We start from the raw sequence: 23,944 nt of genomic DNA on the forward strand, positions 1-23,944 counted from the left end.
GGATTTAACTGATAAAGTTTAGATGAGATTTGTCTTTATTTAATGTTATACACAGTTATATGGGAAGAAGTTAAGGTGAACTTAGATTAAAGTTATCAGTATGTTAGGATAATGTGTTTAAAGAATAGAAAAAAAAGAAGCCATCTTTTCATTATGATGGTTCATTTTTTCTTAAAGAGGTAAGTGTTATGAAGATGTGGGTGTACTGTCCCTTTAAGAGAGTTAAAAGCTCACAGAATTACCTAACAGCATCAAGTGTTCTGAACAAGATATACTGTAACCTTTGTGTCAAACAGTTAGATTAGCTGGGCTGCCTGGAGACGACAAAACAAATTTGAATTCGACCAATCAGTTTAAATTATACCCCCAAAAAAAACTCCAATCAAGTTTGAATTTAGTGTATTGACAATATTAAATGCCAATGACACAGTCCGATGCTTTGGGGGTATAACACTGGGAAAAATTGAACAGTTGGGAGAGAATTGCCAAAAGACCAGCAGATGTAAGCTGCTAGTCAGAACTCTCTGAGAGGTATCTGTCTAGAGGAGTTTGCACAGAGAAACACATCAACACCGACCTGGAGAACAAATCTACAGGTAAAGGAAAAAGATTTGACCACTGACTGATTTTGAAATTTGAATTTTTGGTAAATCTTAATTGGGGGTTTATCAGACTAGTATTATAGAAGGGAAAGTAAAAGATAGGTTAGAGGAAGGAGTTGTAAATAGTTGTTAGTTAATTATTCTCTGTTAAACTTTAAGAAATAAATTTAATTTTAAATAGTTCTTGGCTCTCGAATTTTCACAGATTACAGCATGGGATAAATCTTTTCGGTGTTGCCGGTTTAAAATAAGCAGGAGGGTTAATCCGTGTCGTAACAAGTTCAAATCCCACCATGACAGATGGTAAAGTTTGAATTCAATAAAAACTTGACATTTCGAAATTTATTGTTACTTGTATTTTTGAAAATACAATAAAATGTGTATAAGTTACCACAAAAACAGCTCAATTTAATTACATAAATTATATATTAAGAAATGAGATAAAGACAAACATAATTTTTTGTTCATTCCACGGCCTCTTGCTTTCGTGAACCAGCCACCGCTGAAGACGAGGGCCTGCCCGACCACCAAGGATAGCGGGGCTGAGGCAACTGCTGAGGACAGAGGCCTTCTCCAACTTCTGAGGATGGGGTCCTTTCTAACTGATGAAGACAGGGTCCTCTCAAAACTGCCAAGAACTGGGGCTCTGTCAAAATTGTCAAGAACTGGGGGGCTCGTCAAAACTACCAAGGACTGGAGCCTGTCAAAACTATTTAGGACCAAGGCCTGTCTAAAATACTGAGGACTGGTGGCCTATTAAAACTGCCAAGGACCGAGCAACCTGTCAAAACTGCCAAGTACTAGGCCGATTGAAACTGCCAAGGATCAGGGGCTGTCCAATCAAAACACCTCAGCCGCAGAAAGAAGAAAACGTGAATTGGATATGAAAGTTGAAATAAAGAAATGATAATAAGAAATAATAAAAAAAGAATATGGTAATCAGCTGAAAGGGAGTGGATGGGGCCAGGAGCCCGAACATACCTAACCCACTATTTCCTCCAGCTTGCTCTATCATAGTGATTGTATAACCACTATTGTTAAAAACTCATCTGGTTCACTAATATTTTCAAGGAAGAAAATCTGTCAACATCAACCAGTCTGGCCTACATAAGATTCCAAACCCACAGCAATATGGTTGACTGTTAGCTGCACTCTGGAAAATTAGGCCTGGGCAATAAATACTGGTTTAGTCAGTGACATTTGCATCCAATAAACATCTTAAAAAAAAGAGTGCTCTTATACAATTTTTAAAATGAAGAAGGAATGATGAAATTTTATACAAAACATATAAGCGAGGTCACATTGCTGCTGCAAGTGTTAAGTGTCCCATTGTAAAAACAAACAATGATGCTGTAGAGACCTTCAATCTGGATTTATCATTATTATGCAAGGAATGAGACAATATGGTTTTAAGAATAGCACAGGACGACTTTCACTGGATAAAGCTAAGCAGAGATTTAAAGGCTGTTTGAGTTATGAAGGTCATTGATAGAATGTATATTAAAAGTCAATTTTTCCTGATTGTGAGTCAACAACAATGATTCATCAATTTAAAATGAATAACAAATGAAAGAAACCCTTCTCAAAACCTAATGGAAGATCAGAAATATTTTGAAAATTATAATTCCCATCAATGTTACAGATTGCCTTGAAAAGTATCATCCTTGCCAGGCAGCACAATTGTACATGATTGGATGCAAGGAAAGCCCAATCAACTTTTCTAAAGCGTAAAAGGACTATTTATGTTTTTTAAATTATTTCTGCATTTCCTTGTAGCCACAATACATCTGCTTTCACTATCATCCAGAATTTCTGACAGGCAGATAAATGGTTGAAGAAGCAGGAGTCAACTCCCGCAGGGGCATGTTGAGTCCCAGGGCTGGGGAGGGGGTGCAGTTGTTGGGTCTTGGGGATGCAGACTGAGTGTTTGGTCCAATGGTAGGGGAGGGAAGGTTAGGTTAAATCCTGAGGGAGTATTGTATCAAATAGCAGGATGCTTCAGGTCCCAGGAATCAGAAGAAATGTTCAGACTGGTGGAAGGGCAAGCAGGGGTGGGTCAGTGAAAGGAAGCTGGGTAGTGGGGAGGGAAGGGTACAGGCCATGATGATTTTGATCCGTCAGTTTCTGGAAAGGATGTCTAGTCTAGGCCTGGGAGTTGTAATGGCACAGGGAACATTAGGTAGAGTATGTGAGGTAAGTATGTAATCAGTTGAATTGTTGTAGGTGTAATATATTTGGATTTCCATAAGGCATTTGATAAAGTTCCTCATAAAAATTATTGCATAACATTGGAATTCACAGTATTGGGCATAATGCATTAACATAGATTGAGGATTGGTTGCCAAACAGAAGACAGAGTTGGGATTAATGAATCTTTTACAGGTTGGAAAGATCAAACTAACTGAGTACCACAGAGATTAGTTCTAGGGACTCAATTATTTACTATCTGCATTAGTAGCTTAGAGGAAAGGACAGAGGATAATGTATCCAACTTTGTTGATGACATAAAAATATGAGGAAGTACATGTTGTGATGGAGATGTAAAGAAAATGGAAGGGAATACAGATATGTCGTGTGAGTAGGCAAAATCTGTCAGACAGAGTTTAATATAGAAAAATGTAGTCATATTTTATTAGGAAGAATCAAGAGACAGAATATTATTCAAATGGAGAGACTGGAAAAGGTGCAGCTCAGATGGCTCTGGGTCATTTTTTGTGCATGAAACACTAAAAGCTAGCACGTAATTGCAGAAATTAATTAAGATGGCAAATGCAAATTTGGCCATTATTGCCAGGTATTAGTTTAAAAATGGGGAAGTCTCATTGCAACTGTACAGAATGTCAGTGAAGTTGCATCTGAAGTACTTTGTACAGTTTTGGTGCCCATATTTAAGAATGGACATATTGGCAGTGGAGGAATTTCAAAAGTGAATCACCAAAAGCTGATTCCTGGGATGAAGTGGTTGACTTCTTAAGAAGAAAGAGTGTTTATCTTATTGAAATAGACCAGACACTAAGGAGGTTTGACCGGGGTAAATGTTGAAAAGATGTTTCCACTAGTAATCTTGAAATAGGGTCATAGAAGTGGAGGAATTTCTTCTCCCAATGGGCACTGAATGTCAGGAATCTTTGATCCCAAAGGGACATGGAAGCTAGATCACTGAAAGTATGTAAAGAGGAGGTAGCTCAATCTTTTAAAATATTGAAAAGTTAGGGATAATGCAAAACTGACAAGAAAGTGGATTTGAAGCCTTGAGCTGACAGTCATGACCTTTTGGAATGATGGGGAAGGCTTGAGGGGTTGCTCCTATGTTTAAAGTTCTTATGTTCTTATTGTGTCCCATTCAGATTCTTTCATCTTTAATTCTGTGGTTACAAAAGCTAAACATGATGAGTTATATACAGAAGAAAAAATATTATCAAAACTGTCAGTGACAGCAAAATCGGACATCAGTCCGAGCAGTCAACCATGCCTGAGATCTCCAGTCAGATTTTTTCTCCTGATATAAATTGGAAATTGCCTTCCATTAATTCAGTTAGCAGACTATTCAGAACATTGTCAAAGGTGCCTAATTATGTGAATAAAAATTGCATTGAACTCTTTACCAATTTCCTTTGGACCTTCTAAGTATATTTTACAGAATACAGGACTGAGCTGCCAAAAATGAAATAAATTGAATCCTGTCAAAACAGAGACTGTTCTGACAAAATGTAACACACTTCCAAAAAATAATTTCACATCAGAATAATCAGAGAAAGAAATGGCTATTTTCTCAATTTACGCTCAACGCTTTAGCATCCTAACTTTCCCAGCCTGTCTCAAATTTTATTTAGATCTCTTAAGGTGCTTTTTCACAATAACAAAAACATTACCTGTAGATCAGATTATAGTTATCCCAAGACAGTTCACAGGAGTTTTATACTACTAAAGCTTATGAGGTACTTTCAGTTTGCAAATATTTTTGACAAGCACAATGTAGATTTTTCCTATTACCTACTATACATCCAGAAATGACCAGAATTGATTGAGCACAGACTTCCTTCCTATCAGTTACATCTAAAACCCATGCAGAATAGGAGCATTTTGCACACAGTTGCTGAAAAGAGTTGAATTATGGTATCTTGTAACATAATTGCTTAAATACATATAAATATATTTTTGATGCTGCCTAGCTTCTTCCAGCCTCCTGCTTGGCTACCTTGGATTCCAGCATCTGCAGTTTTTTTGTCTCTAAACAAATATAAAGTGTGCTTAATGGAAGGTACCAAGCCAAGAGTTATATGTTTTGTAAATCTACGATTTGCAAACCTAGAAATGTCAATAGAGTCAGACATTAGATCATGTTTTATAGTTTGTGATTAAAGGAGACTGTGCTATACTTTTGAGCACAACTTAATAAAAAACCATTTACTTGTTTATTGCTTATCATTATAATATTATCAGTACAATATTTTAAATTGGTGCACATCATCTCATATATCCATATATATGAGACTAAACTCTCTTTTTTTCTCTTAAAGATAAAGCCAAAACACCTGATAGTTGAAAGTTGTGTGCAGTTAATGATTTGATTGAGAGAATCGTTCATTTCTCCAAATTCATACAAGTGGAAACTACAGAAGGTGGTCATTTGGCCAACCATATCCATCTTAATTCTTGTCATATAGTTGTGCTCCCTGATATATGTTTCCATTTTTGAACATTGTCTTTCATGTAGGAAAGTGAAAATTTAATGGATCTGAATTTTAGAAATTTAACTCATTTGAATCAATATAGAAACACTAGTGTTTTGCTCAGCTCATTCATTTATAAATTGGTAATTTGCTGTATAAATCATAATGAAGATATATTAATTAACAGAATGCTGTTTTGATTTTTAATTCAATGTACACCATGAACATTGTCATCAAACTAGAACCTTAGTCAGTCATTAAGCACTCACTCTGTCCAGAGGTGTTTAGGGACATAACAGAACATAAGTCGGCGTATGTGATATGGAAGCCAGCAGACAACAAAGGCAATGACCACAGCCCCTGCCAAAAAAAAAACAGATTTATTAATCTTACTGTATATATTTGTTCAAAGTATCTGTATTGCAACACTTCTTGAATTAATTTTTAGTGAGAGAATGACGAAAACTGAAGAATTCTGACACAATAAAAGTTATTTGTGAAAAGATATTGTTTACAGATCCTTACAAGTAACAGCAGTATTGCAAACAAGGCAATATCGAAAATAGGAACAGAAATAGGCCATTTGATCCATTGAGCTTTTAACAAATCATGGCTTATTCCCTCTCTCTCCCCATGCCCCTTAACGTGATTAGCCTACTATGGTAAAGAATTCCACAGGTTCACTATTACCTGAATGAAGAAATATCTATTCATCCCGATGGACGCCTGGGCCTGTCACTCTGAAAATGACCCATTTATTTCTCTGCTCTGTCTCCTGTCTGCTAACCAATTCTCAGTCCATGCCAATACATTATCAGCAATCCCACACACTTTGATTTTGCACAATAACTTTTATGGGACTTCATTCCAAGCTTTCTAAAGATCTAAATACACTATGCACTCTGGCAGTTATGTCCTCAAAAAAGTCTGGTAGGTTTGTCAAACATTATTTCCCTTCCATAAGTCCATACTGATTTTGTATAATACAATTGGTACTTTCTTCAAAGTGTCCTGTTATCTCATTTTATAATAGACTCCAGCATTTTCCTTATTACTGATGTTAGTCTAACCAGATTGCAATTCCTTGTTTTCTTCCTCCCTCCTTTTTTAAAAAAGTCGGGTTATATTTGCTACTCTCCAATTTGTTGGAACAGTTCCAGAATCTTCAGACTTTTGGATGATGACAACCAATGCTTTCAGTATTTCCATGGCAAGCTCCTTTAGTAACCAAGAAGTAGATTGACCCAGGGATTTACCAGCTTTTAATTACATTAATTTTCACATCTTTGTTTTGTTAATGCGAATTTCCTTTAATTCCTCCTTCTCAAACTCTGGCAAATGTTTCATGTCTTCTTCTGTGAAGACAGAAAAAAAGTAGTTGCTCAATTTTCTGCCATTTCCTTCTCTATTATTAATTCTCCTCTTTCAGATTGAAAGGGCCTATAATTGTCTCCACTAATATTTTTCATTTTACATATCCACAGAAGCTCATACAGTCTCCTTTTGTTTTCCATAGAAATTTAATCACATCCCCTTCCTTACCCTCTTCAATCAACCTGTCAGACATCCTTTTTCCTGAATTCTAAACCACTCCCAGTTGTCAGGCTTCATACTTTCTTGAGTGACCTGATATGACTTCTGTTTGGATCTAATACTAATCCTTACATTATCCGTTGTTGGACTATTTACGGTGTTGCATTGTTTATCTCAAAGGAATATGAAACTGCTGCAATGAATGCATTCACTCCTTAAATATTAAACATTGGCCTGTCCACTAACATGCCTTTTTCTGAAATTATCCAGCCCATTTCAGTTAAGTCACCCTTTTATACTTCATAGTTTCCTTTGTCTAGATTTAGAATCATATTTTTGGATTGGGCCACTTCACTTTCTATCTTTATGAAGAATTTTTTCATGTTCTGTTGTTATGGTTGCTGGAGGTCAATCATCTCACCTCTAGGCTGTTTATACATGAGTTCCTCAGGGTAGTGTCCTAGGCTCAACTATCTTCACCGGTTTCATCAATGGAGCTTCTCTCCATTATAAGGTCAGAAATGGGGATGTTTGCTGATAATGATGTTCAACACCATTTAAGGCTCCTTAGATACTGAAGTAGTCCATATCCAAATGCAACAAGACCTAGATAATATGCAGGCTTGGACTAACAAGTGGCAAGTAACATTTATGCCATACAAGTACCATCTCCTACAAGAGAGAGTCTAACCATTGCCTCTCAACATTCAATGACATTATCATCACTTATTCCTTCATTATCAACATCTGGGTATAACATTTACCAGGAATTGAAGTGGATTAGCCATTTGAATCGTTTGGCTACAAGGACAGATTAGAGAATAGGAATCCTGCAGTGAGTAACTCACCTCCTGACTCCTCAAAGCCTAGCCACTATCTACAAGGCTCAAGTCAGGAGTGTGATGGAATACTCTCCACTTCCCTGGAGGGGTGTAGCTCCAACAACATTCAAGATGCTTGACATTATAACTCCACCTTCAAGTTCCCCTCCAAACCACTCACCATCCTGACTTGGAAATATATCGCTATACCTTCACTGTTGCTGGGTCAAAATCCTGGGCATTGTGGGTCAACCCACAGCAGGTGGACTGCAGCAGTTCAAGAAGGCAGCTCATCACCACTTTCCCAAGGCCAACTAGGGACAGGCAATAAATGCTAGCCAGCCAGCAATACCCACATCCCACAAATAAATACAAAGAAAAAAAAAACAGGTTGAAGCAGCCTGCTTGATTGATACGATATCCACAAACATTCACCCTCTTCACCACTGATGAACAGTGGCAGCATTGTGCACAAGATACACTTTTGAAATTCACCAAAGCTCCTTGCACAGAACTTTCCAAACTGAACTATTGCCTTCTAGAAAGTTTAAGGTGAAAAATATATGGGAACACCACCACCTACAGGTTCCCTTCCCAGCCATTCACCATCCTAACTTGGACTTATATTGCTGTTCCTCCAGTGTTTATAGCATTGTGGGTCTACACACTGCAAACAGACTGCAGCAGTTCAAGGGAGCAACTCACCATCATCTTCTCAAGAGCAATTAGGGATAGATAATAAATGCTGCCGCATCCACTGAAGCCAACATCCCGCGAATGAATAAAAATAAAATTCAGACCAGCATTCTTAGTGAATGAATTAAATAGTCTGCTCCTGTTTCTAATTCTTCTGTGTTTTTTTTTTAAAATTCAGTACTTGGTCCTGAAGATCAATTTTAGTTTACAAATTAATAAGTGGCGTCTTGCTGTCCTTGACAACATTGCTCCCATTTTCAGAAAGGACGTGGTCATTTTATTGATTTTGCGTCAGTTGTATTGCAATATGCCAATAAGATGAGATTTGTTTGAATTTGTATGATCATATCTTTGCAGAGGTGGAGATCTTGGACATGGCATTGAATATAAAACAGCTGTTCTTTAGGCAGCTTGTGCTAATGTTATTGCAATTTAATTACTATCTCCAAAACCTTTTGGATTCTCTATTTTGAAGTGGTAGCTGCTTTGTGGTATGATATTTCTTCTATAATGAGAGATTCCTATCATTTTCTGAAAATGAAAGATGTCCATCTTTTGGATGTGATGTTAAACCAAGCTGCAGATGTTCTTCAAGATAGCTGTAAAAGGAACCATATGCTTTTTTCCAAGAAGAGCAAAGCAACTTAAGATAGAAGTGAGGATTAATTCCTTGTCTCAAAGGGTAGTGAATCTGTGGAACTTTTTACTGCAAAGGGCTGTGAAGTTAAGTATACTTAGAGCGCAGAAAGATAAATTTTTAATGTTTAAGGGATTAAGGGGAAAGAATAGAATTGACTACATTGGAGTGATTTATTGTCACTTGTGTTTTTTTACCAATAACTATAGTGAAAAATGTTTACATCACCATATTCAGCTGCCATTTAAACTCCTATTATGCGAAATGTGAATCTTTGTCAAGACCAATGGAAGTGATAGGCAGCTTCACACACCATCTTGAGCAAGCTATAGACCTTGAGAATGTTTATTTCAAGCTGGCAATTTACACCAATTCTAAGACAAAACACAACATTAAAGTTGTTTGCAAACCAAGGAATTTTCTTTAAATCTAATCTTGATGTGAGTATTGATGTCAAACATGGCCCCAACAGAAGGTAAATGTTTAGTTAGATCTCCTCATAGCTGTGACAAAATAAAAATTACTGTTTATACGCTGATTGTGAGTACAACTTTAGTACAGTGAAGTCCCTGTTACCAGATCTCAAGCAATTCCCATGCAACGGGCATCCCAGATTCAAAATGGGAATTGAACTTTGATTTTTTTCTAAACTGCATGGCTCAGATGCATGCCTGATCAAAGATCTTAACCATTCATAATCATTCTTTCTGAAAATTACCTCTTTAAATTTTGGTGCATTTCTACGTCTCTTGTTTCCTTTAAGTCAGACTTTAAAACCTACCCATTGTAACAAACTTTGGCCAAATGCCCTCATATCACTTTATGAAGCTAAATGGCAATTTTTGTTAACAGGACTCCTGCAAAGTACCTTGGAATGTCTTACTACTTTAAAGTGCTCTATAAATACAAGTTTCAACGCTTGTTGCAAGTATTTTGTAACAGAAATCATGACAAGAGATTTGCTCAAGAGTGAGAATATTTTATGCAGTTTTACATACAATATGGATGCTCAGTAAAAAGGGGCTGAATTTCAAAATCAATGTAGGACTCTACTTTGATGGAGCAAAATGGAGAGCACACTTGGAAGAAGAAGATATCACAAAAGGTAGCTACTCTCTAGCCAAGTGCATGATGTCTCAGGGGGTTGGGGCCAGCCAATGGTGATGGTGGGGCCATGGTGGTTTCTGGGCTGAAGAAATATCCTCCATCTTCCCCAGAACTGGAAAGCATCATTGTGACAGGAAGACTCCAATACCCCATCCTACCTTTCTGCACTGTTTTGCAATGCCCTACACCCACACCTCCCAGAGAGCTGGTGAAATCCTTTTCTCGGAATGCTTATCAGGAGGTTAAAAGCTGTGCTTCTCATGATGTTCTGAATATTGAACTGAAAGAACGGACAGCCACAGACTACAGCAAATTCCCAATTCTTGTTGCTGGCAGGCAAAGCTCATCATCAGGAGGGCAAAGATGTGCAGGTTAGGTCAACTAGCCATGCTAAGTTGACCATAGTGTGCAGGCTAGATGGGTTAGCCATGAGGAATGCAGAGTTACAGGGGTAGGGGGTGGGTCTGAGTGGGATGCTCTTCAGAGGGTCAATGTGGACTCGATGGGCCAAACGGTGTGTTTCTGCACTATAGGGATTCTATGTATTCTATGGATATAGCTGACATAGAAGGCTGAGCTTGACAGCAACATTGCAATGGAATAGATCATTCTGCCCCTGGAGCCTGCTCCACCACTCATTCATGTTCCAACTAATGTGTGCCTCAAATCAATCTGTCTCTTCTCTACCATATCCTTTGATACTCCTAACCTATCAATATCTAAGACAGTTCTAAAAACACACAATTCATAAACTGCATAGCCTGGGGACTGTTCCAAGACATCACTCACGGGTTGTGATCAGCTGCTGGTTTTCTCTTCCGACAACTGGCTCTGTTTTGAATTGAAAGGTACGGACATACAAATGTCTCTCCTCATCTGCTGCAGTCATGCGACCTCTACTGCGCAGCGCATGCACACTTTAGGCAGATATCTTAAACAATTTGAGTAAAATCCCCATGTTGTACATACTGCTGGGTTGTATGTTCAAAATACTGCCAGAAGTGGCACTGAGGTAAGCATTGCAGAACTGTAAGAAAGCACAAGTACCGATAGGGAGATGAAGCTATGTCCAGAGTTGTGGGCTGCCAATACAGAAACAAAGAGGCCAATCACTGTTAAAACAATGGAAGAAGGCAGGTAGCTGATCAAGAAGAGGTGAATGTACCACATACACAGATCACCCATTAACCAGCTTTGTCTGCCAGAAGCATTATTGGGAATTTGCCATAGTCTGTGGCTGTCCATTCTTTCAGTTGAATACTGAGAACATCATGGGAAGGACAGCTTTTAACCTCCTGATAAACATTCCGAGAAATGGATTTTACTAGCTCTCTGGGAGGTGTGGGTGTGAGCACTGTAAAACAGTGCACGAAGGCAGGATGGGGTATTGGAGTCTTCCTGCCACAATGACACTTACTAGTTCTGAGGAAGATGGAGGATATTCCTTCAGCCCAGAGACCACCATGACCCCACCATCACCATTGACTGGCCCCAACCCATTAACCTTCATCATGATGAAGAGCTTATGCTTAAAATATCGACTGTCCTGCTCCTCGGATGCTGCTTAACTGGCTGTGCTTTTCTAGCACCACAGTCTTCGACTCTGATCTCCAGCATTCGCCGTTCTCACTTTCTCCTCACCCATTAACCATCCACCATCAGACTCCAAGTTCAACAGCAAAACCACACCAGAAACAGAACAACAACTGGTACCTTAGCAACAAGTAACACAAAGAGCAACACTTCCTGGGAAATACCCAGATGAACAGTCAATGACAATGACATACATGTACCATAAAGAGATCCATAAGATTAAAGGGCTGTATGAAATGCATACGTGTAAGCTGATGGTAATAATGATCTGCTTCGGCCGAGACTAGTCATATGTAAATTTACTTTTTGGGGAAGTTAAAATGCATATGATGACATGCAATTTTTTGTGTAAAACATTTGAATTGGCATGTAATCATGTATAAATATTGTTGCTAGTGACTTCATGTGACCTCTGCCATGAAGTATGGACACTGCATTCAGATACCTTAAACCCACTTGAATAATGACCTTGTGTTGAACAACTGCTCTGCTGTTCACTTGAAACAGGCTGAGCTGTGAACTGGGGTAGCTGCTGCGTAGGAGGAGACTGAACAGTATTCTGTTAACGACACGTCTGCTTTTCATTTCCCTTCTGGGTTCTCTACTCGATTATGGACTTTCCCATATTGGCTGCTTATTGAAAGATTAGTGAGTCCATTTTTCTGTAAATGATCACTCATAATGGTGTGAGATCCATCATTTTTTTAAAAAAACCTGTACGGTATTTCTTGCTACCCTGATATTTCTTCCTTTGAGAAATGGCTGGAACGTAGGAGGTATGTTAATCTCTACATCTAACATTATTACTACACAATGGAAATTGTGCATCAAAGTGGTTAAGACTGATCCTGCAAATTTTACTCTACTCAGAAGTGAAAACCCCACCAAAGAACCAAATACCAATGAACTGTCTGATCTAGCAATGGCCAGATCAAAGCTTGTCATGATGGAGATGATCACTCCATGATCTAATATTGAAGTACATTCTTAGAGAGGATAACACGTCAATTTATTTTCGAGTTAAACCAGATAACATTGAACAACTTTAAATTTCATTGCTTTAACAGGTGTTGCAAAATATATGGAACAGACTGCTTAGAGAGGTAGTACAGTACAGACCAATAATCTTAACATGAGTGTTACAGGATATATATTCATCAAAGAGAACAATTGAGTCAAATAAGATCCCTTAGGTGGTCACAGTGGTATTTTCTGACCTTATATATTCCTACGGTTCTATCATTAACTACTAGAGAAAACCGAGCAATGTAAATTGATACAAATTTAATGTAAGTTCCAGTCCTGATCAAATCCCTTGAAGCCTAATGGTGTTTTTTTTTAGTTCAAAATTGTAGTAGTAGAGTCTTGTTCCTGCTGAGGACACAAATTCAATAAATTGTAGGTATTTGAAATAAAATCTAATTTAATAATAAGGCAAATCTTTTAAACATTTGCAATTCAGAAAATGAGCTCTATAGGCTTTCTGGAATGATAAAAGAAAACAAAAGAACTATGGATGCTGGAAATCAGAAACAAAAACAGAAATTGCTGGAAAATCTCAGCAGGTCTGGCAGCGTCTGTGGACAGAAATCCAACTTTATGTTTCAGGTCCAGTGACCCCTCTTCAGTATTTATGGACTTCCAATAGTTCCACAATTTCCTACATTTTGAGACTCACGTTTCTACTTTTTTCCCGTAGGTGGTAGCAAGTATAGATAGTCATCTCTGCAGAGACAGAGCTAAAATGAGAGGGATTTAGGCTACTATCTTACATGTCCCAATGACTATTAAATGATACAGCAGTAATCACTTCACAATAGAAAGTGTAGGATGACTAAATGATGCAAAACAACTTGTTTGCAGCAGTGACTTAAATACATATGCTCGTGGTATGAAACATTGTGCATTATCATGATGTGAATCTTCTGTCATGATATTGCATGTTATCTGACTTACTGTGAGGAACACTGTAGGGCATAAGCTAGCTATTCCTAAAAGCTTCAGCCAGGATAAAATGCCACATCAGAATTATTACGATTCCAACCGTTTGGACAAGACAACAGGGGTAGTCTAAACATCATTCATGGCCCTGCAAGTATTTTTAAACATCAATGACATATGATTCACTCAGGTTTCAAATATCTGAGCAACCCTAGTGATCACACTGTTTGTTCTTTCTGTATCTTCCGAATACAAAGCAACAATGCAAACAGTCCAAAAAGCTACTGATGAAAGGATTCCCATGGCTAAAGTATCTACGACTCTTCCATTTTAATCCATTTTGAACTTAGATCAAGAGAGAATGCAACAATCCGTAGTATTATGACATGACCTTTCTTCATATCTGAATCATATACACAAAGAATTAGAGAAATGAATGTCAGACTGTTGTAGGCTAGCATGGATGTCAAAATGTTCCTTATTCTTGTCATCCTATTCCTCATGCATTAAACCCTTATTTGGAAATTCAAGCATCCCATTGAATATTGTAGTCAGCAAAACCACACACACTCAGCACTTTCAATGTAGTAAAAAGGGGCATTATCAATTAAGGGCTGTGGGTATAACATAAATCATTGATTAGAGAATGAATGGATTGAATCCAACAAATGACCAGCAGTGTATTGATATTCATTGTCCAAGCCTATACCTGAACAGTAGATACATGGATGAATCAATGGAAAATGACATTGCAATGGAATCGAATTCATACATTATTTAACATCATAGGATAGAAGGGTGGTGAAGTGAATTGAATAGAACGAAAGTGTTACCTTCACAAAGTGATTTTATAGACAGGGAGCATAGCAGGAAGTGACTGACAATAACAATACTGTCTCCTATATCCACAAGTAGGGGAAAAGATGTAAAAACATTTCCCAAGTTTGGGAAGTGTGCCAAAATAAGTTCAACAACAATGACAACAACAAACATAATGGCAACATTTATTTAGATAAAATGTTCCAAGGTACTTAAGAGCATTATCAAACCAAATCTGACACAGCTACACTTGGAAATAATAGAGTAGATGACAAAGACTTCATCAATTCTTTGAATGGACAATTCACCTGTTGTTATTCTCTAAACATTTCCCCATGACCGTGCGTATTCATCCTTTTCAGATAAAAATCTAATTTCCTTATAAGTGTTTCAATTGAACCTGCCTCCACCACATTCGCAAGCTGTGTATTCTAGTCTTTAAGCATTTCCTGCGTGAAAACGATTTCCCTCATGTCACTTTTGCTTCCTTTACCAATTAATTTAAATCAGTGTTCTCTCATTTTTGATCCTGTGATATGTTGGAACAGTTTCTACTTAGCTACTCTGTGGACGAACATTAAAAATACCAGAATGTTCAAAATACCAGAATTGGAAGAGTGCAGACATTTCAGAGGGAAAAACTGGATAAGATTACAGTCAAGGGAGGAACCAGCCCGTGGCAAAGTTGAATTATAATATATTTAACTTTGAAATTGAGGTGTTGCTTGACTAGTGACCAACACTGAGCTGAAAATGTGTTGCTGGAAAAGCGCAGCAGGTCAGGCAGCATCCAGGGAACAGGAGAATCGACGTTTCGGGCATAAGCCCTTCTTCAGGATTCCTGAAGAAGGGCTTATGCCCAAAACGTCGATTCTCTTGTTCCCTGGATGCTGCCTGACCTGCTGCGCTTTTCCAGCAACTCATTTTCAGCTCTGATCTCCAGCATCTGCAGACCTCACTTTCTCCTCAAAGATAGTGACCAACACCTAAATTAATGGATGAATGCGACATAATGCAAGTTAGAATATGGGAACAGAGTTTTGGATGACTTCAAATTTGCTCAGAATATAAAAATAGGAAGCTGCCAGATATGCCTTTGAATATTCAACTCACAAAGGTGCAGATAACAATTTCTGCATCAGATGAGCTGAGGCAGTGGAGTCAAGCAAGGTCATGGAAGTGGAAGTAGATGGGCTTGTTAATGGTATGACGGTACAGTCAGAAGCTTATCTCAGTGACACATATAACACAAAAGCTTTGAAAGGCTGGTTCCACCTCAGACCATTGTCAATAATGAAAGAACCAAGATTGTGGCAATCAGTGAACACAATTGCCCATCCAATTCCCGATACCATAAAAGCAATGTGACAATTTATGGACAATGAAGGGGTCAAGCCAGGCGGGGTGGTGATGAGGTTACAAACTCCAGTGTTTTAAGACTTTGACTCAATAATTTGGCAATGGAGATGGATGGTTACCAACATCTTGCAGATCAAAATTTGCTTGTTTGTACTTTTTGAATTCTTTGATTAGCACAGAAGGCAGCTTTCAATGTCAGACATAATTGTTTCGTGATGTGGAATCAAGTTGAAATACCTCGTTATTACCTACTGTGCAGGCATTCATTTAAACAATGCAGGGCCAAGTTTGGTTACAGGAATGCTGCATTTATATTATCTTTCTTTTATTCACTTGTGGGATATGGCCACCACTGACTGGTCAGCATTTATTGCCCATCCCTAGTTTCCCCAGAAAAGATGGTGGTGAGTTGACTTCTCTAATCGCTACAGTTTACATACTCCTATAGGGTAAGAATGCCAGGATTTTGACTTGGCGATAGTGAAGAAACAGCAATACATTTCCAAGTCAGGATGGTGAGTTGGTTGAAGTGCATCTTGTAGATAGTATATGCTGCTGAAATTGAGCGTTAGTTGTGGAGGGAATGGATGTTTGTGGATGTGCCAATCAAGCGGGCTACTTTGTCCTGCAATGTGTCAAGCCTCTTGAGAGTTGTCGGAACTGCTTCCATCCACGAAAATGGGGAATATTCCATCACACTTCTTGTAGATGATGGACAAGCTTTGGGGAATCAGGAAATGAGTTACTCACCAGCCTTTGACCTGCTCTTGTAGCCACTATATTTATGTGGAAGTCCAGTTAAGTTTCTAGTCAATGTTTATTGTTAGTAGGACATTCATTGATTGCAACACCATTGAATGTCAGGGGATGGTGTTAGATTGTCTCTAATTGGAGATGGTCATTGCCTGCCATTTAGGTGACATGAATGTTACTTGCCACTTGTCAGCCCAAGCCTGGATATTGTCCAGCTATTGTTGTATTTGAACATGGACTGCTTCAGTATCTGAGGCGTCACGAATATGGTTGAACATTGTGCAATCATCGGCAAACATCTCCTCTTCTGACCTTATGATGAAGGGAAGGTCATTGATGAAGTAGTTAAAGATGGTTGGGCTGAGGACACTACCCTGAGGAACTCCTGCAGAGATGTCCTGGAGCTTCCTATATGCCATGTATGGCTCCAACAAATGGAGAGTTTTCTCCCTGATATCCATTGATTCTAGTTTTGCTCAGGCTCCTTGATGCCATATTCAGTTGAATGTGGTCTTGATGTCAAAGGCAGTCACTCTTACCTCACCTCTGGAATTCAGCTCTTTTGTCTATGTTTGAATCAAGGTTGTAATGAGGTCAGGAGCTGAGTAGCCCTGATGGAGCACAAACTGGGCATCATTAAGAGGGTTATTGCTGAGCAAGTGTTGCTGGATAGCACTGTTGATGACACCTTCCATTACTTTACTGATGATCGAGAGTATTCTGATGGGGTTTTAATTGGCCAAGTTGGATTTGCCCTGCTGTTTATGTACAGGACATAACTGGGTAATTTTCCACATTGTCAGGTAGATGCCAGTGTTGTTATTGACAATTGTTGAAAAGTATGACTTTTTTCTCATGTTCAATGAGAAGTTTTCACACAGTACTGGTATTAGTAACACATCTGCCAATTTCTGAATTTTGAACTGTAATGAAAGAGACAATGTACTTACATACAAAACACAAGCAGAAAAAGACCATTTAGCTCCATAAGACTATTCACCATTCAATAAGGATGTGGCTGATCTGTATTTTGAATTCCATGTTTTCCATCTATCTCAAATAGCCTTAGCTTCCCTTGCTTAACAAAAATCTATCCATTTCTGTCTTAAAAATATTCAACAAACAGCCTCTGCTGGCTTTTGTGGCACAGAGTTCCAAAGTCACCCAATCCTCAGAGAAAAAGTATTCTCCTCATCTCTGTCTTAAGAGTGAAAACCCTAATTTCAAAACAGCGCCCTCTAGTCCTAGACTGACCCACAAAAAGAAACATCCTTCCCACATCCACCCTGTAATGACCATTCACGATTTTATGCACTTCAATCAAGTCAGCCTTTACTGGAACAAGCCTGTCCAATTTATTGTTATAATTCAACTCATTTCTTCCAGGTATTAATATAGTAAACCTCTTTATAACTACCTCCAATGTATTTAAATACTTCCATAAATATGGAAACCAAAACTGCAGACAGTATTCAAGATGTGGTCTCACCAATGCCCTCTAGGCATTGAAGAATAACATCATTACTTTTATGTTCAATTCCTCTCGTAAAAAGGACAGCTCCTCATCACTCTTCTTTATCACCTGCTTTACCTACACATAAAGATCTTAAGTCTAATGCACTGGAACACCTAAATCCCTCTGCATCTTAAAATTCCACAATCAGTCTCCATAAGTAATACCCTGCTTTGTCGTTCTTCTTGGCAAAATGAACAACTTCACAATTTCCCACATTATATTCCATCTGCCAGATTTTTGCCCACTCACTATTTATATAAACTATCTGGAATTTTCTCGGGGTGATGAAAGTTGGTTCAGCAGCAATTTATACAAAATGCCGTCAGGCTGGCATCACAGAATGCTGCATTTCTTTTCATCTTTGCCAGAATGAATAAGGAGTGAAATGGAGGAGATCCTATATCCCTGAGGTGCGAAGGCAATTGCAATCATTAAGGTAATAGCCTTTTGGTGTGTACAGTCATTCCTTAGCCTTATCTCACAAGTCATGTACGTGGGAGTAATCCATCTCTGAGGACAATCGGGGTTTAGGCAGCCAAAGGGTGCCTGTCACCTTCCTAGCTCCTCATGATCCAGTAGGGGGTTGGGGAAATCAAGAACATCCTTCACTTCCAAAGGCCAATTGAAGCTTTTGACCGGTTAATTAAGGACCTCTTTCTGCCATGGCCACTGCTGTACCTCTGACTATCCGACAGCATTTAGAGGCAAGATATTCTTCCTCAAAGGGACAAATATCCAAGCATCAGGCAGTTAATTGCCTGATAAGCACAAAATTGTATTGCAACTCCCAGAACTAGCCATGACAGAACTAACACGGCTTTCCGGACTGCTGTCATGGACAACATCATTGCCATTAAATTCAAAGCCATCAGTTCAGAGGAGGTGAGTGCACAGTGGGAAGTCATGGAGGTGTGAAATTAAGATGAACTCATCAATAAAGGGAGTAAAAATAGTAAGTCTTCCGTCAGCCATAGACAGAGTTTTATGTTGGCACATGGCTATTGCTGCTGATTCGGTTCGGATAAGCAGCCTCCAGTCCTTTCCTTCAGGAGACAAGCAAGCTGGATGACTAAATGGAGCTATATGAGATATTGCATCTGGGAATAACAGTGAATGCAGAATAAATAGTAGGGGATAGTAATAAATACAGAGGAACCAAGAGGCCTTAGATCCATACCCATAGATGTTTTAATGTGGGTATACAGACAGCGCGTGGCTGGGCATGGATGCATATAGGATGCCTACTTGTGTTGTCTGATGCATAACATACGAGAGCTGAGAGATAATGCTGGAATTGTGTAAAACATTGGTTAGGTTACTGCAGGATTACCGCCTGCAGTTCTGGTCACTGCACTGCAGGAAAAATGTGACTACACTAGAGAGAGCACAGAGATGATTCATATGGACATTGCCTGGACTAGAGACTTTTTACTCTGAGTACAGGTTGGATTAAATTATCCACACTGGTGGTCTTTGGAACTGTGTGTCTCAAAGGGTGTTCAAGGCAGAAATCCTCAGGCATTTAAAAATATGAGGAAGGCTGTGGCAATAGAGGGAGGGCCAGCAGCTGCAAAGAAGATGAGCTGCAGCATATACAATGTAGCCACATGTTGCTGGAAGTAACAGAGGAGATTGAACACAAGGCATGTCATAAAAGAAGGCACTGGACTCAGCTGAAGGCCTACAAGGTGAAAGGTTAGCTTTGCCGACATCTCTCAACACAGTGCCTTTATCGGCAGTGAATCTCATGCAGGAGGTCTGTGGCCTCTGTGTCATCTTGCAAGAAGACCTGAGGCCAGTGACAGTGAGTTAAGTACCTTTTACCAATACAGCAGACAGTGTAATTGTGGCTATGGTCATTTTCACTTCCAGATGATGAATCTGCAGGATTTCACAATCTGCAATCCATGACTGAACCAAACATGCAGTAATCATTCCTTTGTACACAACGGAAAGGAACTATATCAGATTTGAAATGGTTGCTGTCAGTTAACCCCAGCAGATTGTTGATGTCGCCTCCTGAAGTGAAGGGCTATATTTTGTGGCAATCAAGGCTTACTTGAAACCACCAGCTATATAGTCTAACTGCTTCGTTCATTAAAGGTGCCACTGTAAGCTGTCACAAATTTATTGCTGGCAGGTTCTTATCCATTAATTTGTATTATTCTGTATGTAGACTGATGCCATCGTCATATTAATTGGACACAGCCACTCCTAAATATATATGCAATAGCATTACTATGCAAAGACCTTGCAAATGCCCTCGTGCCATCATTTTGGACCTGTGCAAGTGGAAGTATTGAATCTTATTAAAGGAATATTTCCCTCTTCTGAAGAAGAACCATAGCAGGCATTCAGTTCTGAAGAAGAGTCACATCAGACTTCAAATGTTTACTCTGTTTCTCCCCGACAGATGCTACCAGATCTGAAGAGGTTCTCCATCATTGTATATGCTTGCTTCAGATTTCAACTGTATTTTCCTTTTACACTCATTTGTTGTTCCTTCCTTTGCATTTGGGAAGTGACAGAAACATTTCTGATGGCAAGCAAGTCTACTGTCACTTATAGATGCAGCAATGAAGTGATGGAGTTATCATTGATGGCTTGGAAGGATATCATCACATAAAAATTAACTGCGTCACAACTGGAGATGGTGCCGTCTCATTGGTAAATATTGGTCAGGCTTCAATAAAGAATAGAAACTCTTTATGAGGCCCCCAGATGAACGGTGAATCTCAGCTAACATTCCCAAACAGTAATGCTAGGCCTGCGGAGATTTTATTTATCTCAGTAACTGACTGAACATTCCAATCTTCCTTTCTCTTCACCTTTACCACTTGTCTGCTCCAACCTCCAATGCCTAAAATGTTGTATTCTGGCTAAGAGAGCATTTCTCCTGATCCATAGCTTTTAAATTTTTTTATTAAAAATGGGAATAGGCTTCGACTGTTAATGCAACTCATAGGTTTGTGATTCCCTCCCTCTATAGGTCATGATATTTCCTCTATGCTGATGCAGCTGACAGTTTATAAAATTGAGTTAACAACGATGGTATATATTCTAATTTGATTTTGCTCTCTGCTTTTACAGAGCCAGTTTGAACCTTTATTTAGTTCCATATTGGCAAAAGCTTGTTCTGACAGATGTCATAATTGAAGCAGAAAATCAGTGAGAACTTGGTAATACTGTGTGTCTCAGACTCATGGCTGGATCTGAGGTAGGCACCAACCTCTGTTGGAAATACAATGGTTGGTCAACAGAATATTGCAAGGAAACTATCAGTGACATTTGTGTGTGTGGCTCACAGCTCACATCAAATTAGATACAAACAGTCTCCACTGGTCACGTAATGTCAGAGTGATATGGATGAAGACAGTTTTTGCACAATAAAGTTCTTTACCAAAGGATGCATTATTCATAACATAAGTAAATAATGTAAGGTTGATACATACGGAGAACTTTAACTCCATGTCGGAGAGACTGGACACGGCTTGGCTCCACTGAAATGCTTAGCATGGTTTGCCTTCCCTCAATTGTGCACACCTGGCCATCTTGAGCTGCTTGTTTGAACATCGCTATTAGCTGATTGGCGATGATTGTATTCAGGACTGAAATGATTACCATGGGTATAACAAAGGAGAGAAATGCATTCACCTACAAATAAGACAAATGGGTGTAATTAGAAAATAGAAAAATAAGGCTGTAATAATCAGCAATATAGCTTTGAAATGACCCTGAAAATTGATGGGCTGTGTTCCAAACTGTTACAATAACAGCTTATATTTATATAGTGTCTTTAGCATAATGAAACTACTCAAAGTGGTTTATAGGAGCATTTTAAAACAAAATATGACACCAAAACACATAAGGAGGTATTAAGGTCAGATCATCAAGAACTAATTCAAACAGCTATGTTTTAAGAAAAATGCTAAACAACAAAAGCAAGGTAATGAGGTGGAAAGGTGTAGGAAGATGACTGAAGGCACAGCCACTGTTAAAAGTGATGTGTCTTTCATACTTGTCACAGATTGCTCACAAAAGGCACTTGCAGCAGAGGTACAGATCATATGACAATGACAAACTATCTAAATACTTAAAGCAACAACTGTATTTCTCCAAATGTTCCCAACCATTCTCCTAGACTTTTCACAGAAAAAAAGTACAAACATTGCACACGCTATAATTTGCAGTTGCAAGTGACATATGTTGCCCAGCGTACTTGACCACAAGGAAAATGATCATTTGTTAACAGAATCACATGTCTCATCAGTTCAACTTCTGGACAGTCTCTGCATATGCATTGTACATTCATAGTTTATAGAACATCTTCTAACATGCACTTCCATTCACTGTTCATCTGGTATCTGCTATTCCTAAGGTGATGTTCCTTCTTCAGGAAGTTTTGCTCCCATGCAAAGTGCTGTTGCCACAGTAATTGTTGTTACTGATCTATTTTTGTTGCTGGGGATGGGTGGACCTTTGGAACTGATCGTTCTGTACTCTGTGCCATTGGGGAGATCACAGCTTCCTAATCCACTGCCTACAGTGAACAAACAGCTTTGCCAGTCGTACATAGGTGTCTGCAGTTATGGTGGTATATTCAGTAGTTCATGTTAAATGGATATGATTGAGGTGACAACCACTCAACACATGGCCCAGGTTCCCTTTTGGCTGACTTCTGTTGAGAACAATGAATGTTTACACTAAGTGGCTCTCCAGTGTTCAGCTCTGGTGATGACTTGGCTGGTTAATCAAAGCAATCAAAGTTCTGTTATTTCACCTTGATTGGAATGATAATAGGTTTGAGCAGCATTTGAAAGAGAAATCACATTTAACAAAACTGGGGAAACGTCAATTTTCCTGCTCCTCGGATGCTGCCTGACCTGCTGTGCTTTTTCAGCACCACTCTAATCTTGACTCTAATCTTCGGCATCTGCAGTCCTCACTTTCGCCTTTTCAAGAAGGCATGTGACTTAATCCAAATTATTATCAAGGCTCTTGTGAGAAATTACTTAAGTTTTTAACTAAAATAAGTTTTTCAACAAGCTGTTTTTCACCAGTGATGAATGTGCAGAAAGGAATGTGGTCTGAAAGGAAACACTTGTGACCTCACTAGTTGAGTAAGAAACTCTAAAGTGAAAATAGGAGTGATACTGTTTTGGGGTTCAGTGTCTGTAAAGTATATTGCTGGAGAAAGAGCTGAATCTTTCACTTAACTGTTTATGATAGGATCTTCCAATATTATCATTCCTCCATGTACTGTTCTTTTCCCTTTGTATAATAAACTTATTTTATTTTATTAAAGATGCATTGGAACCCTCTTGTCAATATATTCAGCAACTGAACACCATTATAAATAAATAACAAAAATAAAACTATTTGGTCCATAAGAATAAGCTTCATGCTGGGATTTGACTTGTCCAGTATTACCATCAACAGGGATCATAACATCACCCAAAAAAGGATACAGATGTTGTTGAGGGAACTTAAGGAAGGTTTCACCAGGTTGGGAGGATAGGATCACCTTATGAGACAAAGATGAAAAGGCTGCACCTATACTCTCTAAAGTTTTGAAAAAATGAGAGGAAATCTCATTAAAGATATAAAATTCTTACAGGGCTCCATAATGTAAGTGCAGGAAGGATGGATAAGGATGGGAGGGGTCTAGGACTAAAGGGACACTGTCTTAGTACAAGGTTTAGGCCACTTAAAACATAAACAGAAAAGATGTGAGCAGGAACAGGCTATTCAGTCCCTCAAGTCCATACTACCATTGTATGAGATCATAGTTGATCTGCCCAGGCCTCAATTTCTCTTTCATGCCACCTTTCAGTACAATGTTTTATGTCTGGCATCTTAACATCGCAGGTTAGTGATCTGCTGACAAATGTGAA

General features: G+C 38.7%; 1 protein-coding gene across 2 annotated transcripts in view; it reads right to left on the reverse strand.

Moving 5' to 3' along the window:
* ntsr1 (neurotensin receptor 1 (high affinity)) overlaps positions 1-23,944 on the reverse strand; it is a 57,653-nt gene that overhangs the window by 15,905 nt on the left and 17,804 nt on the right. For both annotated transcript variants that reach the window (XM_043710615.1, XM_043710614.1), the window contains exons 2-3: positions 21,503-21,704; positions 5,545-5,635 (exon numbers count right to left, since the gene is read on the reverse strand). In XM_043710615.1, the coding sequence (XP_043566550.1) occupies positions 5,545-5,635; positions 21,503-21,704 (293 nt within the window). The remainder of the gene's footprint in view (positions 1-5,544; positions 5,636-21,502; positions 21,705-23,944) is intronic.

This window comes from Chiloscyllium plagiosum, chromosome 20 (assembly GCF_004010195.1).
Source record: "Chiloscyllium plagiosum isolate BGI_BamShark_2017 chromosome 20, ASM401019v2, whole genome shotgun sequence".
In the NCBI taxonomy this organism is placed as follows: Eukaryota; Metazoa; Chordata; class Chondrichthyes; order Orectolobiformes; family Hemiscylliidae; genus Chiloscyllium; species Chiloscyllium plagiosum.